Here is a 23,076-nt window from a genome sequence, read left to right on the forward strand (position 1 = left end):
GATCCCAACATTGGTGGTGTTTTTTTTTTTTTTTTTGGCTTCATTGGGTCTTCGTTGTTGCATGCGGGCTTTTCTCTGGTTGCGGTGAGCGGGGGCTATTCTTCGTTCTGGTGTCCAGGCTTCTCATTGTGCGCTTCTCTTGTTGGGAGCGCGGGTTCTAGGCGTTTGGGCTTCAGTAGTTGCAGCACACGGGCTCAGTAGTTGTGGCTCGCAGGCTCAGTAGTTGTGGCACAGGGGCTTAGTTGCTCCGTGGCATGTGGGATCTTCCCGGACCAGGGCTTGAACATGTGTCTCCTGCATTGGCAGGTGGATTTTTAACCACTGCGCCACCAAGGAAGCTGCAACATTGGTGTTTTTGACCTTGGTTTCTAGGTTCTAGGTCAGGATTTCTGTGGGTGGAATCAGCTTCATTCTGAGGACTTGTCCACATCCTGAAGTCCCACACTAGATCGAGGGGTTTTCTTTGTTTTCACAGAAATCCTAGTGTCTTCTTCCTTTCTCCATGAACAGGGTGTCCTGTTCCCAGACTTGAGCTGATCTTCCAGCTGGAGCAGGGGCAGAAGCTGTGGACTGTGAAGAAAGACCTCTCCCGAAGCACCTGTCCAGGTAGGAGCCAAGATTTGGGCAGCTGGGAGACCCTGCAAGGGGAGGTCGCTGGCCCTGGTTCCTAGGGGAGGCATCTTGTTCGGGCCTCTGTGGTGGTCTGGAGGCCACGGAGCCCTTTGACCCCAGGTCCCTCTGTCCTCCTGGAGGATAGAGGTGCATGAGCTGAGATGTGTCTTGGGCTCCAGCTGCCTGGGCTTCACCGATCACCAGCTCTGTGGCCCTAGTGAACTTCGGGATCTCCTTGTGTTTTTGTATATATAAGTTTGACTAAGTTAAATCTTAGCTGCCATGTCAGACAGACTCCAGCATCTTGGTGCTCAGCATATGGAAGCACTTGTTCTTTTTTTGTATTTCTTTCTTTCTTTTGCCATGCCTCGCAGCGTGCAGGATCTTAGTTCCCCTACCAGGGGTCGAACCTGTGACCCCTGCAGTGGAAGCTCGGAGTCTTAACCACTGGTCCACCAGGGATGTCCCTGGAAGCACTTTTTCTGAGGCACACCCGGTCCGTGTGACTGTGCATCACACAGCTGTTCAGGAACCTGGGTCCACTCTGCCGTCAGCATGTGGCTTGAAGGTTGTCCTTACCTCCTGCAGCAGGCAGAGGAGAGTGAGAGGGCAAGGAAGACTCGCACAAACACCAGCCCCCCGCTTCCATTGATAGGCACTAGGCGCTTGGCCACACTCGGGGGACGGGGCTGGGAGATGGGGCTGAGCCATGTGTCCAAGTGGAGGAGCAGATGGTTTGGCGAGTGTGGTCTGCTGCGCTCAGTCTGTTCCTGATAGTTGCTCCGTCCCCGGGTTGTTGGGGACGTGGTCACATAACGCGTTAAAGCATAAAACCGCTTAGCACAGCGTCTGCGCCGCAGTCAGTGGCTCGTGGGAAGTAAGCCGTTGGTGTCATTCATGTCCCTGTATTGTAATGAGTAATGCATCTCACGTTTCCCTCTGACCTCTGACGAAAAGGGCCTTCCTTCCTCTCCCAGCTCCTCTCCAGCTCTCGTCTGCCTCCCCTTTCCCACCCTGTCCGTCCAGACACTCAAGAAGCCTTCCCTTGTTGCATGTCTCCCTACTCCTCCTGTTTGGTAAAACCTGACGGTGACATTTGTCCTGCTGTGCCCCACATCTGGGCTGCTGAGGGCACTGGGGCCGCCATGTGTGGTGATGGGGCCCATGCAGAGTCGTGCTCTTTCCCTCCTAGTCCCTCGGGCGGCCCCACCAGCCTGTGAGTGTCTGTGTGCAGCCCGTCGACAGCCCCTCAGGGGCAGTTCCTGTGTGCAGCCTGTCGACAGCCCCTCAGAGGGGCAGTTCCGAGCCTCTGCCCTCTGCTCTCTGCCCTTCTCCACCTGAATATCTCAGAGGCACCCAGTCAGCATGCCTGGCAAGGAACCCGTCACGATGCTCACTCCTTCCCCTCCCGAGTTAGAGTGCATGGTCCTGCCATCCAAGCAGATTAGAGACTGGATACAGCCCCAGAGACTGTATCCTCACCCCTCCACCTCCATCGGCCCCTACATCCGGCCATCCTCACAGTGACCACTTCCCCAGGACAGGTGTCTCAGCCTGTGACCTCTCATGTGTCAGCAAGTTTTCATGTTAAAAATCTATCCCCTTGTCTTGCTTGGTCTTCTACCCTTCCACACTCATTCAGACTCTCAGTCATATAGACTCATATAGACTCTCAGTCTATAGTTTTCCTTTCACCTAGTGGAAGAGGTCTTGGCCCAGGCCATGGCCAGTTGTTGAACCATAGTCTAGAGTACACCTTTTAGGGAAATTATTTCTTCACTTACTTTCTGCTTGTTCAGCAATTTCATTCTTGCTCTGCTCAAGGTAAAATGTGCCCGTGTTTCTTACACTTGAAGCAAATAAAAAATGCTCCTGTTTCATATTGTATTCATCCACTCTCTGAGGCATTTAATTTTTTACATTTTTTCACCCTCACAAACAGTGCTGCCAAGAACATTCATATATATTGGTCATCTTGCACACGGTTAGGCTTGTCTTTTGTTATTTCTCGGAGTAAAATTGTTGGATTATAGGTTATGCAAATTTTCAAGTTTAGGTGATAATGTTTTCTAAAAGGGATGTACCTATTTATAATTCTCCAGATTCCACCAGTTATGTCCTGTTCAGTCCTTGATGCTGTAAGGCTCCTCAATTTTTGCTTAACAGACTGACACAAAATTATATCTTAGGTGAGCTTGCTTTGCATTTCCCTCATTCACAACCTTTAGCACCTTATCATGTGATTATAGGCCCATTTGTACAATTGTCCCCTCGTATCCGCAGGTTCTGCCTCTGCAGATTCAACTGAGCGCAGATTGAAAACATTGGGGGGAAGAGAAAATACCAGAAAGTTCAAAAAAACAAAACTTGAATTTGGGGCTTCCCTGGTGACACAGTGGTTAAGAATCTGCCTGCCACTGTAGGGGACGTGGGTTCGAGCCCTGGTCCGGGAAGATCCCCCATGCCACCGAGCAGCTGAGCCCGTGTGCCACAACTACTGAGCCTGCGCTCTAGAGTCTGTGAGCCACAACTGCTGAGCCCACGTGCCACAACTACTGAAGCCCGTGCACCTAGAGCCTGTGCTCTGCAACAAGAGAAGCCACCGCAATGAGAAGCCTGCACGCCGTACCTAGAGAAAGCCCACATGCAGCAACAAAGGCCCAATGCAGCCAAAAAAATTTAAAAAAAAAAAAATTTGAATTTGCCTTGTGCTGGCAACTATTTATCAATATATAGCATTTACATTGTATTAGATATTATAAGCAATCTAGAGATGATTTAAGGTACACAGGAGGATGTGTGTAGGTTATATGCAAATACTCCACCATTTTATATAAAGGACTTGAGCATCTGCAGATTTTAGTATTGAGCAGGGGGTTTCTGGAACCAGTTAATCTGCTGTGGATACTGAGAAACAACTTCTTTGAAATGTCATTTCATGGAAAATGCCTGTGTTTCTGTTACCTTGTTTCCCTTTTGTTTGTAGGGATTTTTTTTGTACATTCTTGATACTTTTATCAGTTATAGATGCTGCTCTATCCCCAATATCAAAAAGATATTCTTGTTTTATTCTAAGATGTTCTAAGCTTGGCACTTGACATATTTAACTCTTTTTGGTCTGAGGTAGAATTTGAGTATAGTGTGAGATAGGAATACAGTTTTTTGGGGTTTTTTTACTTTTTTAAATTAATTTTTTTATGATCCTTTTAATGTGTTGTTGGATTCTGTTTGCTAGTGTTTTGTTTTTGAGGTGGAATGAGACAATTTATAAGTTCCCTTAGTAAAACCTTGAAGGAGATGAAAAAAGAAGTACACAGAGAATACTAAAGAGCTGGGGGAAGAGCAGAAATCAAGAGAGGGAGATAAGTTTAGGTGGTTACTAGTGTCAAACTTTGCAGTGCGTCATAATTATAGTTACTGTGTTCAATGTTAATTCTCTCCCCAAGATAATTTCTGAAGGTTGTACTTTCACATCTCTTTTGCTTCCACTTCTGTCATGCTGGCTTCTTTTATTGGTGGGATAACAGGCATACTTCAGAGAGATGCATGTTCGGTTCAGGACCACCATCATTAGGTGGCCATGCGGTTCCCTCATCTCCTTTTTTCTTTATACTGATGGGTAGCATTCTTCATCACAAATGGAAGGTAGTGTGCTGGAAGAATAACATGGAGCTCCAAGGCCCAGAAGCAGCATGGGGTAGAGTTTTGTGACCTCAGATTCATTGTGATCCCAGTAGTGTCTGTCTTTTGTAGCCTCCTCTCATGTCTTCTTTCCTTGTTCAGCTCTTATAACGTGTTGCCATCCTTGATCCAATACGGAAAATTTAGTCTGTTTCCACAAACTGATTTCACCAGGAGTCCCTCATGTGATGACGTTCTGTCAGATTCTCTTGGTGTGTGAACTGTCTTCAGGTTCAACATATGAATCAAATTTGGAGGTTGGGGTCCATCCTTCTAGTGTTGGAGGGACTCCTGCAGAGGCAGGGAGAGGCTGTGGCTCACCGTGGGGACAAGGACACTGACAGCAGAAGTTTAGGGAAGTACTCCTTGGTGTGAGCCATCCCAGAGTCTCTGTTTGCTAGTATTTTGTTGAGGATTTTTGCATCTATTTCATCAGTGATATTGGTCTGTAATTTTCTTTTTTTTTTGTGGTATCTTTGTCTGGTTTTGGTATCAGGGTGATGGTGGCCTCATAGAATGAGTTTGGGAGTGTTCCTTCCTCTGCAATTTTTTGGAAGAGTTTGAGAAGGATAGGTGTTAGCTCTTCTCTAACTGATAGAATTCACCTGTGAAGCCATGTGGTCCTGGACTTTTGTTTGTTGGAAGATTTTTAATCACAGTTTCGATTTCATTACTTGTGATTGGTCTGTTCATATTTTCTGTTTCTTCCTGGTTCAGTCTTGGAAGGTTGTACCTTTCTAGGAGTTTGTCCATTTCTTCCAGGTTGTCCATTTTATTGGCATACAGTTGCTTGTAGGCAGTCTCTTAGGATGCTTTGCATTTCTACGGTGTTTGTTGTAACTTATCCTTTTTCATTTCTAATTTTATTGATTTGAGTCCTTTCCCTCTTTTTGATGAGTCTGGCTAATGGTTTATCAATTTTGTTTATCTTCTCAAAGAACCAGCTTTTAGTTTCATTGATCTTTGCTAATGTTTTCTTTGTTTTTGTTTCATTTATTTCTGCTCTGATCTTTATGATTTCTTTCCTTCTGCAAACTTTTTTTTGGGGGGGGTTGTTTGTTCTTCTTTCTCTAGTTCCTTTAGGTGTAAGGTTAGATTGTTTGAGATTTTTCTTGTTTCTTGAGGAAGGCTTGTATTGTATTGCTATAAACCTCCTTCTTAGAACTGCTTTTGCTGCATCGCATAGGTTTTGGATCTTCGTGTTTTCATTGTCATTTGTCTCTAGGTATTTTTTGATTTCCTCTTTGATTTCTTCAGTGATCTCTTGGTTATTTAGTAACGTACTGTTTAGCTTCCATATGTTTGTGTTTTTTACGTTTTTTTCTCTGTAACTGATTTCTAATCTCATAGCATTGTGGTCAGAAAAGATGCTTGATATGATTTCAGTTTTCTTAAATTTACCAAGGCTTGATTTGTGACCCAAGATGTGATCTATCCTGGAGAATGTTCCATGTGCACTTGAGAAGAAAGTGTAATCTGCTATTTTTGGATGGAATGTCCTATAAATATCAAATCTATCTGGTCTATTGTGTCATTTAAAGCTTGTGTTTCCTTATTAATTTTCTATTTGGATGATCTGTCCATTGGTGTAAGTGAGGTGTTAAAGTCCCACACTATTACTGTGTTACTGTTGATTTCCTCTTTTATAGCTGTTAGCAGATGCCTTATGTATTAAGGTGCTCCTATGTTGGGTGCATATGTATTTATAATTGTTATATTTTTTTCTTGGATTGATCCCTTGTTCATTATGTAGTGTCCTTCCTTGTCTCTTCTAACATTTATTTTAAAGCCTATTTTATCTGATATGAGTATTGCTACTCTAGCTGTCTTTTTTTTTTTTAACATCTTTATTGGGGTATAATTGCTTTACAATTGTGTGTTAGTTTCTGCCCCACAACAAAGCGAATCAGTCATACATAAACATATGTTCCCATATGTCTTCCCTCTTGCGTCTCCCTCCCTCCCACCCTCCCTATCCCACCCCTCCAGGCCGTCACAAAGCACCGAGCCAATATCCCTGTGCCATGTGGCCGTTTCCCACCAGCCATCTACCTTACTACGTTTGTTAGTGTGTATATGCCCATGACTCTCTCTCGCCCTGTCACAGCTCACCCTTCCCCCTCTAGCTGTCTTTTGATTTCCATTTGCATGGAATATCTTTTTCCATCTCCTCACTTTCACTCTGTATGTGTCCCTAGGTCTGAAGTGAGTCTCTTGTAGACAGCATATATACAGGTCTTGTTTTTGTATCCATTCAGCAAGCCTGTGTCTTTTGGTTGGAGCATTTAATCCATTCACGTTTAAGGTAATTTTCAATATGTATGTTCCTATGACCATTTTCTTAATTGTTTGTTTTTGTAGGTCCTTTTCTTTTGTGTTTCCCACTTAGAGAAGTTCCTTTAGCATTTGTTGTAGAGCCGGTTTGGTGGTGCTGAATTCTCTTAGCTTTTGCTTGTCTGTAAAGCTTTTGATTTCTCCATTGAATCTGAATGAGATCTTTGCCAGGTAGAGTAATCTTGGTTGTAGGTTCTTCCCTTTTATCACTTTAAGTATATCATTCCACTCCCTTCTGGCTTGTAGAGTTTCTGCTGAGAAGTCAGCTGTTAACCTTATGGGAGTTCCCTTGTATGTTATTTGTCGTTTTTCCCTTGCTGCTTTCAATAATTTTTCTTTGTCTTTAATTTTTGACAGTTTGATTGCTATGTGTCTTGATGTGTTTCTCCTTGGGTTTATCCTGTATGGGGCTCTCTGCGCTTCCTGGACTTGGGTGGCTATTTCCTTTCCCATGTTAGGGAAGTTTTCAACTATAATCTCTTCAAATATTTTCTCTGGTCCTTTCTCTCTCTCGTCTCCTTCTGGGACCCCTATAATGCAAATGTTGTTGCATTTAATGTTGTCCCAGAGGTCTCTTAGGCTGTCTTCATCTCTTTTCATTCTTTTTTTTTTCTTCTGTTCTGCAGCAGTGAATTCCACCATTCTGTCTTCCAGGTCACTTATCCGTTCTTCTGCCTCAGTTATCCTGCTGTTGATTCCTTCTAGTGTATTTTTCATTTCAGTTATTGTATTGTTCATCTCTGTTTGTTTGTTCTTTAATTCTTCTAGGTCTTTGTTAAACATTTCTTGCACCTTTTCGATCTTTGCCTCCATTCTTTTTTCAAGGTCCTGGATCATCTTCACTATCAGTATTCTGAATTCTTTTTCTGGAAGGTTGCCTATCTCCACTTCATTTTGTTGTTTTTCTGGGGTTTTATCGTGTTCCTTCATCTGGTACATAGCCCTCCGCCTTTTCATCTTGTGTGTCTTTCTGTGAATATGGTTTTTGTTCCACAGGCTGCAGGATTGTAGTTCTTGCTTCTGCTGTCTGCCCTCTGGTGGATGAGGCTATCTAAGAGGCTTGTCTTATTTATTTATTTTTATTTATTTTATTTTTTTGGCTGTGTTGGGTCTTCGTTGCTGCGTGCGGGCTTTCTCTAGTTGTGGCGAGTTGGGGCTACTCTTTGTTGCAGTGTGCGGGCTTCTCATTGCGGTGGCTTCTCGTTGCAGAGCATGGGCTCTAGGCGCGCAGGCTTCAGTAGTTGTGGCAAACGGGCTCAGTAGTTGTGGCGCACGGGCTTAGTTGTTCCACAGCATGTGGGATTTTCCCGGACCAGGGATCGAACCCATGTCCCTTGCATTGGCAGGTGGGTTCTTAACCACTGTGCCACCAGGGAAGTCCTCTGTATAAGTTTTAAGTCATACAGCCTGATGGTTTGATTTACATATATTGTGAAATGATTACCACAGTAGGTTCAGCTGACACCCATATAGATAGGAAAAAAAGTAAAGAGAAAAGGAAAAAAAAATTTCTCCTTGTGATGAGGACTCTTAGGATTACTCTCTTAACAGTGCTTCTTTATAGCATACAGCAGTGTTAGCTACAGTTATTGAGTTGTACACTGCATCCCTAGGACTTGTGTATCTTAAAACTGGAATTTTGTACCTTTTGACCATCTTTCTCCAATTTCACCTCCCCCACGTTAAATTCTTCATTGGTATAGCTCCTTTTTAATGTTTTCAAGTAAACTATTAATATTTTCTCCATCTAGATCATGTGTATTTTTCTAGTCTTTTCACCAGACTGTTCGGGCATAACAGACCCAATGTGTCCATCCCAGTCCTGCTCACCTCCTGCCTTATGAGCCCTGTCCTGGGAGTCCTCACTGTAACCCAAGTCAAAACCATGGGAATCAGTTTCCCTGGATTCTTGTCAATACCATCCTCATGGCCTGGGGGGCCTTTGTACATTCTGTGTCCTAAGGCTATAGTGTCCTTCCCACCTCCTCTCTGTGGCAACTCCAGTGGTGCCAGTAGGACTCCCCTGGTCTCTTCCTGCACACAGTTAGCCAAACTCAAGGTTAGAAATACAGAACTCCAGGACTGCCAAGTCTGCCCAGGTGTTGTGAACCATCTGCAAGTCGAGGGGTTTCCCAGTCCACCCTCAGGTTCAGTGATTTGCTAGGAGACTCACAAAACTCCCTAAAACCTGTTATGCTCACAAATCGTGTTTGTTACAGGCAAAAGATGCAGAGTAGAAGAGGGGCCGGAGGTGTTCCAGACACGAAGCTTCCGTGTCTTCGGCGTCTCGTTACCTCCTGGAATCGATATCTGGCAGTATGTGCACGGAGTGTTGCCAACCCAGGAAACTCACCAGAGCCTCGGTATCCAGATTTTTGTTGAGTTTTCATTACAGAAGCATGATTGATTGAGTCATGGTACATGGGACTCAGTCTCCACCCTTCTTCCCTTTCCAGAGATCCAGCTGATAACTCATGGTTCAAAGCCCCAGCTTTCTAATTACACGTTTGGTCTTTCTGCTGTGCCCAGACCTTACCCAGACCTAATGTCATCTCTTCAGCATAAACTATCTAGGGGCCCATAGTGAGTCATCTGTTGTCGTAAAGTATCATGTACATCCCTAGGGACTCACCATGAACAACAAAGACATGCCTGTCTCTCTGGAGATACCCAGTTTACAGGTTACTTCCTTAGAGCTGGGGCAAGGACCATACTTCTCTTTGGAGATAGTTGAATTGGCATTATACACTTCCTGTCCTTTATCAGGGCTGCATTAGATGCCTTTTCCTAGTGGGTTTTTTTTTGTTGTTTTTTTTACCAGCCGTGCCACTTGGCTTGCGGGATTGTAGTTCCCCCACCAGGGATTGAACCTGGGCCTGGCAGGCAGTGAAAGCACAGAGTCCTAACCACTGTACCATTATGGAATTCCCTTTTCCTCGTGTTCTTACCGCAACATGGGATGTCTTCGATTAAAGGAAACTGAAAGCCCACAGAGGCATTATTACTCTGTCCAGCCAAGCCTGTGAAATTGTGGCGTTATGTCCATTGCAGACTCTCTTACTGGGTCCGGCTTTCAAGGTGTCAGCAGTCTAATGACCAAGAAAGAAAGAAGTTACAATGTTGAGATTCAGAGGTAGCAAAACAGACACAGAGGCACTGTTTTCATCTTTATCTTTTTCACTGAAATGCCGATTTTGTTTCTTCCTTGTTGGTATTACTAATGGGCCTTGTTTATTGGGTTTCTTTCAGTTGACAAAGGAAAACCCAAGACCACAGAACCTACCACTTGTGAGCCAACCCTATTTGAGGGAGCCTCTATCCAGGAACTAATACAAGGAGGCCCAGGGGACTCCCAGTTCGGACAAACCAAGGATCAGGATGGGGTGTTGGAAATGCAGGAAGGACACTTAGGACCAGGGATGGACCCCCAGAGGGAGAAGCTTCCTGAGAAAATGAGTCCTGAACATGGCAGCTTAGGGACAGCTGGTGGTGTGTGTTCAAGGATTGTAGAGGAGCTGGTCCCTGCAGGAGGTGCTGTCCATGACCAAGACTCATGTGGATCTGGTAATGACCACATGATTCAGGAAGAGGAAAGTATCTTTAAATGCAGCGAATGTGGGAAAGTTTTTAACAAGAAACACCTTCTTGCTGGACATGAAAAGATTCACTCTGGTGTGAAGCCCTATGAATGCACAGAGTGTGGGAAAACCTTTATTAAGAGCACACACCTCCTCCAGCACCACATGATCCACACCGGGGAGAGGCCCTATGAGTGCACAGAGTGCGGGAAGGCCTTCAACCGCAGGTCCTACCTTACACAACACCAGCGGATTCACACTGGAGAGAAGCCTTACAAGTGCAATGAATGTGGAAAGGCCTTCACCCACCGCTCCAACTTTGTCTTACATAAGAGGAGACACACTGGAGAAAAACCCTTTGTGTGCAAAGAATGTGGGCAAGTCTTCCGACATAGGCCAGGATTCCTTCGACATCACATCATTCACAGTGGTGAGAATCCGTATGAGTGCTTTGAATGTGGCAAGGTCTTTAAACACAAGTCATACCTCGTGTGGCACCAGCAGACTCACACTGGGGAGAAGCCCTATGAATGCAGTGAATGTGGGAAAGCCTTCTGTGAGAGCGCAGCCCTCATTCACCACTATGTCATCCACACTGGGGAGAAGCCCTTTGAATGCCTCGAGTGTGGGAAGGCCTTCAACCACAGATCATACCTCAAGAGGCACCAGCGGATTCACACTGGGGAGAAGCCGTTTGTGTGCACTGAATGTGGAAGGGCCTTCACCCACTGCTCCACTTTTATCTTGCATAAACGGGCCCACACTGGAGAGAAACCTTTTGAGTGCAAAGAATGTGGAAAAGCCTTTAGCACTAGGAAAGACCTCATTCGGCACTTCAGCATCCACACTGGGGAGAAGCCCTTTGAGTGCACGGAGTGTGGGAAGGCCTTCAACCGCAGGTCAGGCCTCACCAGGCACCAGCGGATTCACAGTGGAGAGAAGCCCTATGAATGCATGGAGTGTGGGAAGTCCTTTTGCTGGAGCACAAACCTCATTCGACATGCCATCATCCACACGGGAGAGAAGCCTTATAAGTGCAGTGAATGTGGAAAGGCCTTCAGTCGTAGCTCATCCCTCACTCAGCATCAAAGGATTCATACTGGGAGAAACCCTGTCAGTGTGACAGATGTGGGAAGAACCTTCACCAGTGGGCAAACCTCAGTCACCCTCCGAGAACTCCTGTTGGGGAAAGAGTTTTTGAATGTAAACACTGAGGAAAATCTTTTGCAGGAGAAAACACCTACCATGACATCTGATCGTACATACCAAAGAGAAACCCCACAAGTATCTTCTCTGTGAGAAAACCTGTCACGGATCATCAGTAGTTGTGTAAAGACGCATTGTAGAAATTGACCCAGCCTAGAGCCTTACTCTACATCTGAGAGTTCATCTGTGAGGGAGAGACCAGTGTTTATTGTGCACTAAGGAAAACTTTAGCTACGTTTTTCCCTTAGTTTACACTGTAGTGTTATCTCAGGAATTTTTATAAAACGAAGGTGGAAACTTAGATGAAAAAATGAAATGCAAACATAGTTTGAGACTTCTCTGTCAAGGTTATGGCACTTTGTCATGGATCCCTTAGTTTACTTGGGGTGAGGGGAATGTTATTTCACAGGCAAAGGGCCTTGACCCTTTATGTGTCTTATATATACATTCGTTGCTGTCCAGTATTGGGAGCGTTAGACACTTGAAGCCAGGTATTTAAGTAGATAAAGATAAACATATGACACACGGGCACGTTTTATTGCACCAGTTAAGACTGTTTCAGGCTTTGGTTTTTTTAAAAAACAAACGGTTCTTTTGGTGGTTTTAAACACCAAACATTCAGACTTTTTATTGATTCAATCTGTTGTTTAATTTCTGTAGCTATACGGTAAATCTTAAAATTGGGTAAAGTTAATACTTTTATTATTTAAATTAACTCCGCTTTCTAGTTCCTTGGACTTGCCATATAAATCTTAGGATGCAAAAAAACCTTGCTCATGTGTTTATAGAAATTGATTTAAACCTGTAGAGCAGTTTGTTTAAAAGCAGCACCATGAACACAGTACATGGTATGGTGTTTCATGTATCTAAGTAATTCTTGATATTTCATTACCATTTTGTAATATTGAACAATACAGGTTCTGTACATTTTTTTTAGGGTTTATGTCTAGGTTGTTGGGGTTTTTTGTTTTTAGTGATTTGTAAATGGCTTTTTTTTTTTTTTGGCCTCAAGGCTTGTGGGATCTTAGTTCTCCCACCAGGGATAAAACCCAGGCCCCCTACAGTGAAAGCGAGGAGTCCTAACCACTGGACTGCCAGGGAATTCCCTATTGGCATTGTTTTAAACTTTCATTTCCACATAATCTTTAGTAGCATACAGAAAGATAATTGTTCTGGGGGGTGATATTTTAGTATCTTGCAGCCTTGGCTGAACTCAGTTATTTCTAGCCATTTCTTTGGATAGAATCCTTGGTATTTTCTGCATAGAAATGTCAACTGCAAATAGTTTTCTTTCTTCCTATTTGTATACGTATTATTTCTTTTTCTTATGCACTTAGCTAGGACTCTCAGTATGATGTTGAGTAAGAGTAGTAAGAGAGGACATCCTTGACTGGTTTCTGATATTAGGGGGAAAATGGTCAGTTTTTCATCAAGTACAATGTTAGTTGTAAGGTGGTTTTTTTTCCATAGAGTTTTCCTGTCAAGTCTAGAAAGTTTCCCTCTGTTAATTTGCTGAGATTTTTGTTGTCATGAATGAATGTTGGATTTTGTCAGATACTTTAGCTCCATCAGTTAATGTGATCATCTGGTTTTTATTCTTTAGCCTATTGATATAGTGTATTACATTGAGTTTTGAATATTAAACCAGCCTTGCATCCTTGGAATAAACCCCACTTGGTTGTGGAGTATAAATTTTTTAATATATATTAAAGCATTCCATTTGATTATTTTTTTTGAGCAGGTTTTCCTATAATCTCTTGATTGATGATATGTAGTTGTCATTCTTTGCTTGTTTTTAACTACTGTCATTGTCTGGTTTTGGTGTCAAGGTGATAGTGGCTTCCCAAGTTCTGTTTTTTAGGAAGACTATGTAATTGTTTTTAATTGTTGTTTTAATGTTTCATAACATCCTCCAGTGAACCATTTGAGCCTGGAGATTTTCTGGATACTTTTTAGTTACATATTATTTGATAAGTATGGAACTATTCAGAGTATCTGTTTTCATATTGGATAAATTGGATAGTTGGTCCTCTTCAAGGAAATGTTTCATTTCATCTAACTTTTCTTATTTGGAGACTTGTTGGGAGTATTCCCTTATTATCTTTTTAATGGCAACAGGGTCTGTACTTATATCGCATTTTATTCCTGATTTTGGAAATATGTCACCTCTCTTTTTAATCATTGTCAGTCTTAGACATATACCAATTTTACTGATCATTTTGAAGAACCAGCACTTTATTTTATTGATTTTTCTCTATTGCCTTTCTGGGTGTTTTTTTTTTGTTTTATTTTGTTTTTTTTTTTTATCACACCATGCAGCATGTGGGATCTTAGTTCCCCGCAGGGATCGAACCTATGCCCCCTGCATTGAGAGCACAGAGTCTTAACCACTGGCCCGCCAGGGAAGTCCCTTTACCTTTCTGTCCTTAATTTCACTGATTTCTGTTCAGGTCTTTATGATATCATATCTTCTACTTTGCTTTGGTTGTATTTTGCTCTTTTTATTTTTTGAGGGATGCTAAGATTATTGATTTGAAACTTTTTTTTTTCTTTTCTAATGGATCATTAAGTATTATAAAGTTCCTTCAGCACTGTTCCAGCCTTATCCCACAAGTTTTCATTACAATTTATTCAGTTCTAAATATCCCTTGATTCCCTTAGAGACTTCCTCTGACACCCATGTATTATTCAGAAGTATATTGTTTCATTTCCTACTGTTTGGAGCATTTTCTGGTATCTTTTGTTACTGATTTATTACTTGTTTCATGTTTGGTTTGTTTAAATTTGTTGAAGTTTGTTTTATGACCCAGGGTGTGGTATATCTTGTTCTGTAAGGCTTCTTGAAACGAATGTGTATTCTGCTGTTACTGGGTGAAGTTTCTACAAATGTCTGCACAATTCTCTTGGTTGGGGTTATTGCTCAGATTTTTTACATCCTTGCTGACTTTCTGTGTAGTATTTCTGTCCGTTGCAGAGAGAGGGATGATGAAGTCCGGAAGTATAATTGAGAAATTGTCTATTCCTTACAAGTTCTGTAAGTTTCTGCTTCATGTATTTCAAAGTTCTGTTGTTTGGTGCATACACATATAGGATTGCTATGTCATCTTGGTGTATTGACCCTTTAATCATAATAAAAGGGTTCATTTTCTTGCCTTTGAAGCATACTTTATCTGATATTAGTATAGTCACTACTGCATTTTTATTTTTATTTTATTTTTTTTGTGGTACGCGAGCTTCTCACTGTTGTGGCCTCTCCCATTGCAGAGCACGGGCTCCAGACGGGCAGGCTCAGCAGCCATGGCTCACGGGCCCAGCCGCTTCGCGGCATGTGGGATCTTCCCGGACCGGGGCATGAACCCGTGTCCCCTGCATCGGCAGGAGGACTCTCAACCACTGTGCCACCAGGGAAGCCCACTACTGCATTTTTTTAATTAATGTTTGTAGTCTATATTTTTCCATAATTTTATTTTTAACATCTACATCATTATATTTGAAGTAAGTTTCTTGTGACAGCATGTAGTTGGGGTCATACTTTTTTTTTTAATCCATTATGCCACTTTTAATTCGTAGGTTTAGATCATCTAAATTTAAAATAATTATTGATATGTTAGAGCTTAACTGTACCATTTTATTAATCTTTTTTTTGTGTGTGTTCCCTTTGTATTATTCCTCTTGTTTTCCAGTTTTTATTATTTGGGTTCCCCCACCCCATTTCCTGTGGGTTATTTTAATATTTTTTAGAATTCCATTTGATACATCTGTAATGTTTTTGAGTATATATCTTAATTTTCTTTACGTATTGTATTATGTATACATAACTTATCACAGACTGTTACCAGCATTTTAGCACTTTGATGTATAGAAACCTTGATTCCATTAGGTTCACCTACATTCCCTATTCTTAATATAATTGTATTTTCTCGTTGTATACTGAGAACTGTATTGGATATTGTAATTTTTGCCTCAACTTAGTTCCCCCCCCCCCAACAAAATTCGTGAGAAGCATAGTCTGTTTACCTCTACTTTTACCATTCCATTGTTGTTTCTCCATTCTTGAAGTCCCAAGTCTTCTGTTAACATTTCCATTCTGTTTGGCAAATTTCCTGTGGCCTTTTTTCTAGGGTATGTCTGCTGTTAACAAATGTCTTTTCTTTTTTCATCTAAAAATGTCTTTATGTTCACTTCATTCCTGAAGGATATTTTTGTGCGACATAAGACTTGGGGTCCACAGTTCTTTTAGGACAAAAGAAAACATGTCTATTTTTTCTTCTGTCCATCTCCTTTTGTCCAGCATGGTTTCAGATGAGAAACCTGCCTTTCAACCCATTGTTCCTCTATTTGAAAGGCATCCTTTCCGTCAGGTGCTTTCAAAGTGTTTTTTATTATAATATTCAGTTTATGATGTGTCCTGGCATAGCATTTTTAGGGTTTATCCTGTTTGGTGTTTTTTCTCAGCTTTTTGAATCATGTGGTGTATGCTCTTTGCCAAATTTGGGAGATTTTTAGTTATTTTTCAAATATTTTTTCAACCCCACGCTTTTTCTCCTCTCAGGGACTCCAGTAACGTGAATGATAATTCTCACATTCTTGTTCCATAGGACCCTCAGGCTCCCATCTTTTTGTTTCCACCAGTCTGTTTTTCTCTGTTCCGCACATTGATTAACTTTCATTGATCTCCCTTTGAGCTCACTGGTTTCTTTCTGTCTCGTATATAATCTACTATTGAGCTCACCCAGTGAGTTTTCATTTTGGTTTTTGAATTTTCCAGTTGTTTGATTTCCATTTGGTTCTTTTATACATCTTCTGTATTTTTGCCTAGCTTATAATGCCAAAGAAGGACTCTGAGAAAACAGGCAAAACTGTATAGTCCAAGGTCATGGTTCTCTGGTGGTTTATCTTGATGTTGGGATAGAAATCCTAGATTAACTGGAGAAATGAAAAGCCTGGTATCCACAAGAATTTCTGAGAACAGATCTTACAACTGAGACCTGTAGATTGTTCAGAGTTGTGTTTAAGGTGCCTGGATTCTCCGTGAATCCTACTGTCTTCTGCCTTGTTGCCCAAGCCAGACACACTTTGCAGCCATTTTTTCATCATCACCCACATCCAGCCACTGTCCCATTCTGTTCTTTTTTTCCTAGTAGACACTCAGTATATGTGTGTTCTAGTGAATGGCTACATGCAGCAGGGGATTTATATTATAATGTTTGGCTCCCTCACAGTGTTTACACAAAGCTGTGTGTATAGTTGGCACCGTATAGAACATATGTTGACCTTGAAGAAAATCTACACAAGCTTTTATGGCGAGATCATAGTCATAATGAATGATTGTTTTGGGTCATCAAAGACCACCCTCAGTTGCAGTAATTTGCTGATTCACAGTACTCTGCGTATTTTTACAGTCAACAGCTGTGCTTTATTACACCAAAACGGTGCAAAGCAAACTCAGCCAAGGGAAAAGGCACAAGGACTGAAGTCCAGAGGAAACCAGGGACAATCTGCAGTGGTCCTGTCTCAGGGAAGTCACACAGGACGGGCCTAATTTAAGCTCCATCAAGGAGTTAACAGCAATAGATTGAAATGTCTACTGGGGAAGCTAATTAGAGACCCAGTGCCCAGGGTTTCTTGGGGACACTCTAGCACATACCAAATTCTAGACCTCTAGAAGGATAGATAGATCTTTGGCATTAAGCCACACAGTTAAACAAAAAACTTGGGCACACTGAGCCACTCGTCATTTGTGGGAATGATGGGAAATCTCCCAAAATCTAAGGTCCCAAACCCCAGCCCTTGTAGAGGTGAACCTTGCAAGCTCAAGAGAATAGCAGTCTCAGGCCTGCTGTGTTACGTCTTCATAGTGACTTAAATGGTACTAAGATGCCGATTAATTCAGACTTCTGTAACAAACATTAAGCAAATACAGTTTCCTACAACAAAAAGTGAGTCATAACTCTGAGGTGAAATTGTTGTAAAAAAAAAAATCAGCCAAAGTAGAACTTAACAAACTAGCCAGGATTTAATTTAGTGATGACAAAGTACAGAGGCAGTCTGGTGACAAAGTTCCTTATCTCTTCCCAATATTAATATATGTATGTATATGTATGTACACCACTTGAGGCCATATATATGTATATAAATGTGTATAGACCTAATATATATGTATTTCTGTGTGTGTATATATATACAGATACATGGCTTCAAGTGGTCTGACTTGCAAATACACCCACTGCTTGCTTACCCTTATCTATAAAGATGTAAATGCCAGATCAATGCTGTGTGTTCCTATAGCACGTAAGTCAACAATTTCTTGTCTCTTTGTTCCTGCTATTGATGCTGTTTGCCTCTGTCTTCAACAAAGAGAGAAATAAGGAATATGTGCATCATTCAGTGCACCTGACAAGATTTAATTAAAGACTTCGTTTCAGGCTTAGTCGCCTTCATGATCTATGTGTGAGTTTCACTTGGAGAGAGTGGGAGCCGGTGGCTCCAGCGGGGAGGGCCCTTGCTGGAGACATGGTGCTGGACCCCTACAGGAATCTGGTCTCTGGGAGTATGTGCCTCTCCCCTTTGTACTCACACTCTGGCCTGCAGATGACCTTTCCTGTCTCAGTGGGATGGGGGTGGTGTGGCTCTGGAATGCTCAATGATGTCATCCTTGAGAGTTGAGGGTTAAAGATTTGTAATCTGCTCACAGGTAGGTTACACACCTCACAGTTACAGGTCTAAATGGTAGATGGGCAACTTTGCCTCCCTCAGAGCAGTGTCAGTGCCATGGGCCCTGTGGTCTGACTTCCCGTTGGTACTTCCTGACCTGGTTCTTACCTGCTGGAAGACTTTTTAGAAAATTCCTGGCCACTCCTCCTTCCCTTTGTTTTGGATATCCATGTGTTAAAGTATGTGCTTTTATTCTGAAGTTCTAACATTTGGGACCGTGCTGATCCTGTAGAGACTGCTCCTCCTAGAGCTAGCTGATTCCTCCAGATAATTTTCCCCACTGGGTGTGCCTTTTAAATGCAAACCAGCCATTCCAGAGTCCAGACCCCACTACTACTGCCTTTATCAAGTTCTCATGCTTCACGACCCTTCCCTAGATCCCAGGAAACTAAGGACAGCCCCTGCACTCTGAACTGTGCTGAAATATTCCCAGCTAGCTAATCCTAAACCTACTTAGCCTGCTTGCTTCCCCTGGCCCACTGCTCCCAGTGAAAATGACAACACAGTCTTTGCCTACACTTCCGCCTCCATCCTTTTGCCTCTGACTCCACACTAGTGTGTCCCCATGTGACCCTGTGGAGCATGGCGTGACCTCATCTTACAGAACTGTATTTCTTCAACGGCAATCATCTGTTGGCCTCATATCAGGATACTAAATCCTACATTTTAAAACTGCCTGAAAGCGTTAATGAGAGGATAAATACTAGGAATATAACAGAGCAAATCAGGCATTTCCAGAAACCAGGGTGTCAGTGCACCCAGCCAGATGCAATCTTTAAATTGGAACGGTGTGGAGAGTCATGGACAGAGGAAAGAACAATGCCAAGGAGAGGCTGTCCAGGTGAGCAAATAGAAAGCAGGTATTTGACAGGCCAAGGTGTTAGTAAGATGCCACTTACCTCCACCCCCAGGTGTTTGTCTTTTAGAAAGATGGTTCCAGATTCCCTTCTCAAAGTCTCACACTTCAGACAGTGACCAAGTGTGGCTAACTGGGGGCCACAAATTCATTAATGACAACTTCAGATAGTCTCCCTGTATGATTCCAACTTTCTGAGACGTGAAGGAAGAAACGCCTTTCTGTGTGCCGTCTCCCGAGTCCTGCTACATGATTTGTTTTCTTGTTCACCTCCTGGTTAACAGGCATCCTCATCACTTTCCTCCCTTGTCCCTTATGGCATCTGTAGCCACGTGGTCTTTCAACCTTTCTGCTTATTATTGCTCATTCTAGTTCCATTTCATGCTCTTGATTTTAGGTATAAATCTTCATACACATTTGATGTGCTCTCCTCACTTTCTCTCTCCTTGAAACCTGAAATCACTTAAGCAATCGTCAACATTTTCCCCGTCGTAGTCTGCCCAATGTTTGCTGTGCCTGTGATCTCAGCTGCCTAAAGCCTCCTTCTCATCTGCATGTTCTTTTGTCCTTCACTCTTTCTGATTTGTCCTCCCACATGGCCTTGAGTGTCAGGCACCACTCTCTATCCCACATCTCACTTCTTTATTCCTCCCTCTCCCTTTAACTGAGGAGTCCCCTTGGACCTATTTTCCTTTCCTTGCGATTATTGCACTTCACCATTACCTCCTCTTCTATTTTTCTCCACTTCTCAAGCCTCCCTACCTTGTGAACCTCCTTGGTACAGTCCCACCCTCTACACCACTCTGGGCAAGGTTGGTGGTGACTCCCATGTTTATAAAATTTAAGCCCTTGGGGCTTCGCTGGTGGCGCGATGGTTGAGGGTCCGCCTGCTCATGCAGGGGACGCGGGTTCGTGTCCCGGTCCGGGAAGATCCCACATGCCGCGGAGCAGCTAAGCTCGTGAGCCATGGCCGCTGAGCCTGCGCGTCCGGAGCCTGTGCTCCGCAACGGAAGAGGCCACAACAGTGAGAGGCCCGCATACCGAAAAAAAAGAAAAAAAATTTAAGCCCTTGTCTTTCTTGAGACTGAACTTGACCCCGTTGACCACTCCATTCTTGAAATACTCTTTTTCTTTGGTTCTGTAACATCACTCTCCTGGGTTTCTCTCTCCCTTTTTCTTTTTTTCTAACTTGCTAACTCATCCACTTCTAGTCACCCATTCAGTTTTGAAATTTCTAAATACTTTTCATAGGCCTTTTTCTCACTCTGTGGTCTCTCCCAAGGCTTCATCTGCACCCTTGGCTTCAGTTATCTTCTTTACTTTGAACAAATTGAAATTTATTTTCCCAGTCCTGACTTATTGGAGCTCTAGACCTGAACCCCTGATTCTCTTCTTACTGTCCCCACTTGGATGTTTCAAAGATGTCTCATTCTCCACTTGACTTTTTAAAGATTCCTAAAGTGGCTTCCACTTCTCCCTGATTCTGATCTACTTTTATTTTTTTTAAAGAATGAGATAAGGCCATGTCTTTATTTTTTTTATTTTTAAATCAAATATTAAGTTTTTAAAATTTATTTTTGGCTGCGTTGGGTCTTTGTTGCTGCGCGTAGGCTTTCTCTAGTTGCAGTGAATGGGGGCTACTCTTCATTGCAGTGCACGGGCTTCTCATTGCGGTGGCTTCTCTTGCTGTGGAGCATGGGCTCTAGGCATGCGGGCTTCAGTAGTTGTGGCTCATGGACTCTAGAGCGCAGGCTCAGTAGTTGTGGCACACGGGCTTAGTTGCTCGGTGGCATGTGGGATCTTCCCGGACCAGGGCTCGAACCCGTGTCCCCTGCATTGGCAAGCGGATTCTTAACCACTGCGTCACCAGGGAAGCCCCTGATCCACTTTTAGTCTTGCCTCTACTCTACATGGCACTGTTTGGTTACCAAGGATAGAAATCCCAGGGGACTTCCCTGGCGGGCCAGTAGTTAAGACTCCAGGTTTCCACTGCAGAGGGCACAGGTTTGATCCCTGGTTGAGGAACTAAGATTCCACATGCCACGCAGCACGGCCAAAAAAAAAAAATCCCTTACTCAGCCTGGTTACCTCTGTTTCCTCATCCCCCACATGCAAAGTTGCCAGTTTTGCCTCTTTAATGCCTCTCAAGTCTATCCTCTTCTCTGTAATCCACCACTTCCTTCCTAGACCATAATACCATCATTTATCACCTCTAATTCTGTTTAGTAATTAGGTCTTGTTTTACCCGTTTCCTCTTCAATCCATTCTCCACAGTGTAACCAGAGATGAAACTCAGATTAGATGATGCATCTCACTCCCTGCTACCTGCCCAACACACACACCGTTAAAGTGTTTCATGACTTTCCTTAACTCTTGGGATAAAAACCGAATCCTTAACATAGCCCGTCCATGGGGTCTTACCTGGTAAGGGATGTGCCTAATTTACTGCCTTTTCTCTTGCACGTGTCTGACTGCTCTTCTCTCTCCACTTCCTGTTTCCGTTTCTTTTCATTTCCCCCCCTTCTGTAGGGCTCTTCCTTACCCACTTTGGCTAGTGAGTGAGTGCTTATCCTTCACATCTCACCTCAAATAGCACTTCCCTAGGGAAGCCTTTACGAGAATACCCACCTAGGTCATAACTTTCATGGTTCTTTGCTGCCTAAGACCACCTTCAGGCTTGGTGGTTTGCTAGGAGGATTCACTAGACTCAGAAGAGCTGTGATACTCATGATGACAGTTTATTACAACAAAAAGACACAGACCAAGATCACCAAAGGGAGAAGGCACGTGTAATAAAGTCCGGGAGAAACCAAGCACCCCTTCCAGGTGATCCCTCCCTGTGCAGTTCACAGGGACTCAAATTTCAGCAAAGATGTGTGACAACATGTTCAGTTATCGCCAACAAAGGAAGGTCACCCAAGCTTCAGAGTCCACAGATTCCTTTACCAAGGCTCGCAGCGCCTAAGTGACCTACCATGGATACTCAGGATCCGCAGAAGGCAAAGATGTAGTGCTGCCTTAGGCAATACAAAGCCCACCCTTCATCATGAGTCACATTGTTAGCATAAATTATCTGGTCATAATGATACAGTGGGACCTACAGGCGTAAGCATAAAAATCACTCTCACTAGTCAAGATATTCCAAGGACTCAGAAGTGGTCTTCCTGGAGCTGGTCAAGGGCAAGTCCTTATTTTTTTCTTTCTTTTTGCCACACTGCACGGCTTGTGGGATCTTAGTTCCCCAGCCAGGGATTGAACTCAGGCCCTCAGCAATGAAAGTGCAGAGTCCTAACCACTGGACCACCAGGGAAGTCCCCCACAGGTACATTTTAGAACACGTTCAGGTGCATATTAGAACCTCGTTACTATGGCTGACAAAGTTCTACACAATTTGCCTCCCTTTATCTCTCCAACTTACCTCATACCACTCTAACCCCTGAAGATGCAGCTCTAAGCCACACTAGCCTTGCTTTTCTGCAAACACCCCAATACACTCCGAACCCAGGAATGTCTTTCTCAAAGACCTAGGAATCCATCTCTTTGAAATGAAGACATCAAAGGAGATAGCATCCCTACATCCCAGCTTCTGTGGGAGGGTAGGAGCCTAACTTTGACAGGCACCTTGCTCCAAGTAGCAAAACTACCTCTGTCATAAAGAATTGAGAAGTTAGTTTTCCCTTCTAGAAAGCCAATGTAACAGCAGATAGTCACCCCAATTACCAGGTAAATTTAGGATGAACTATGTGTAACAAATGGTGCTGTCAATACTTGAGAACTAATTATTGTTTGAAAATGTACGTAATGGGTTGTGTCTGTTTGGCTATATGAAAGGGTGAGTTTTATTCTTTGCAATCTCTTAGCAACTGTGCTGTGCATCACATTCTGGTTTAATGCTTATACAATATTAAACTATTTTATTTCTCTACTATCTTTTCGGAGAGGTTTTTCTGAGTTGGAGGAGATTTTTTCCTTTTTAAATTTCCCCACCAATTCACACTATTACCTGTCTAAAAGAATTCAATTGCAAATGTTTTTGAAATTTCTGTGTATGCCAAACAAATAAATATGGGGGATGATTTTACTATTTGAGACCCA

At 42.9% G+C, this 23,076-nt stretch overlaps 1 protein-coding gene across 2 annotated transcripts in view; it reads left to right on the forward strand.

The window, feature by feature from the left end:
* LOC309976657 (uncharacterized protein) overlaps positions 1 to 17,832 on the forward strand; it is a 34,705-nt gene extending 16,873 nt beyond the window's left edge. The window contains exons 3-5 of one of the 2 annotated variants that reach the window (XM_082862377.1): positions 511 to 606; positions 8,847 to 8,990; positions 9,877 to 17,832. In XM_082862377.1, the coding sequence (XP_082718503.1) occupies positions 511 to 606; positions 8,847 to 8,990; positions 9,877 to 11,504 (1,868 nt within the window). In that variant the 3' untranslated portion in view covers positions 11,505 to 17,832. The remainder of the gene's footprint in view (positions 1 to 510; positions 607 to 8,846; positions 8,991 to 9,876) is intronic. The other variant, XM_082862378.1, reaches the window with a different exon arrangement.
* Positions 17,833 to 23,076: the final 5,244 nt, after the last annotated feature.

Source organism: Leucopleurus acutus (genome assembly GCF_964270905.1).
Source record: "Leucopleurus acutus genome assembly, chromosome: 20".
NCBI classification, from domain to species: domain Eukaryota; kingdom Metazoa; phylum Chordata; class Mammalia; order Artiodactyla; family Delphinidae; genus Leucopleurus; species Leucopleurus acutus.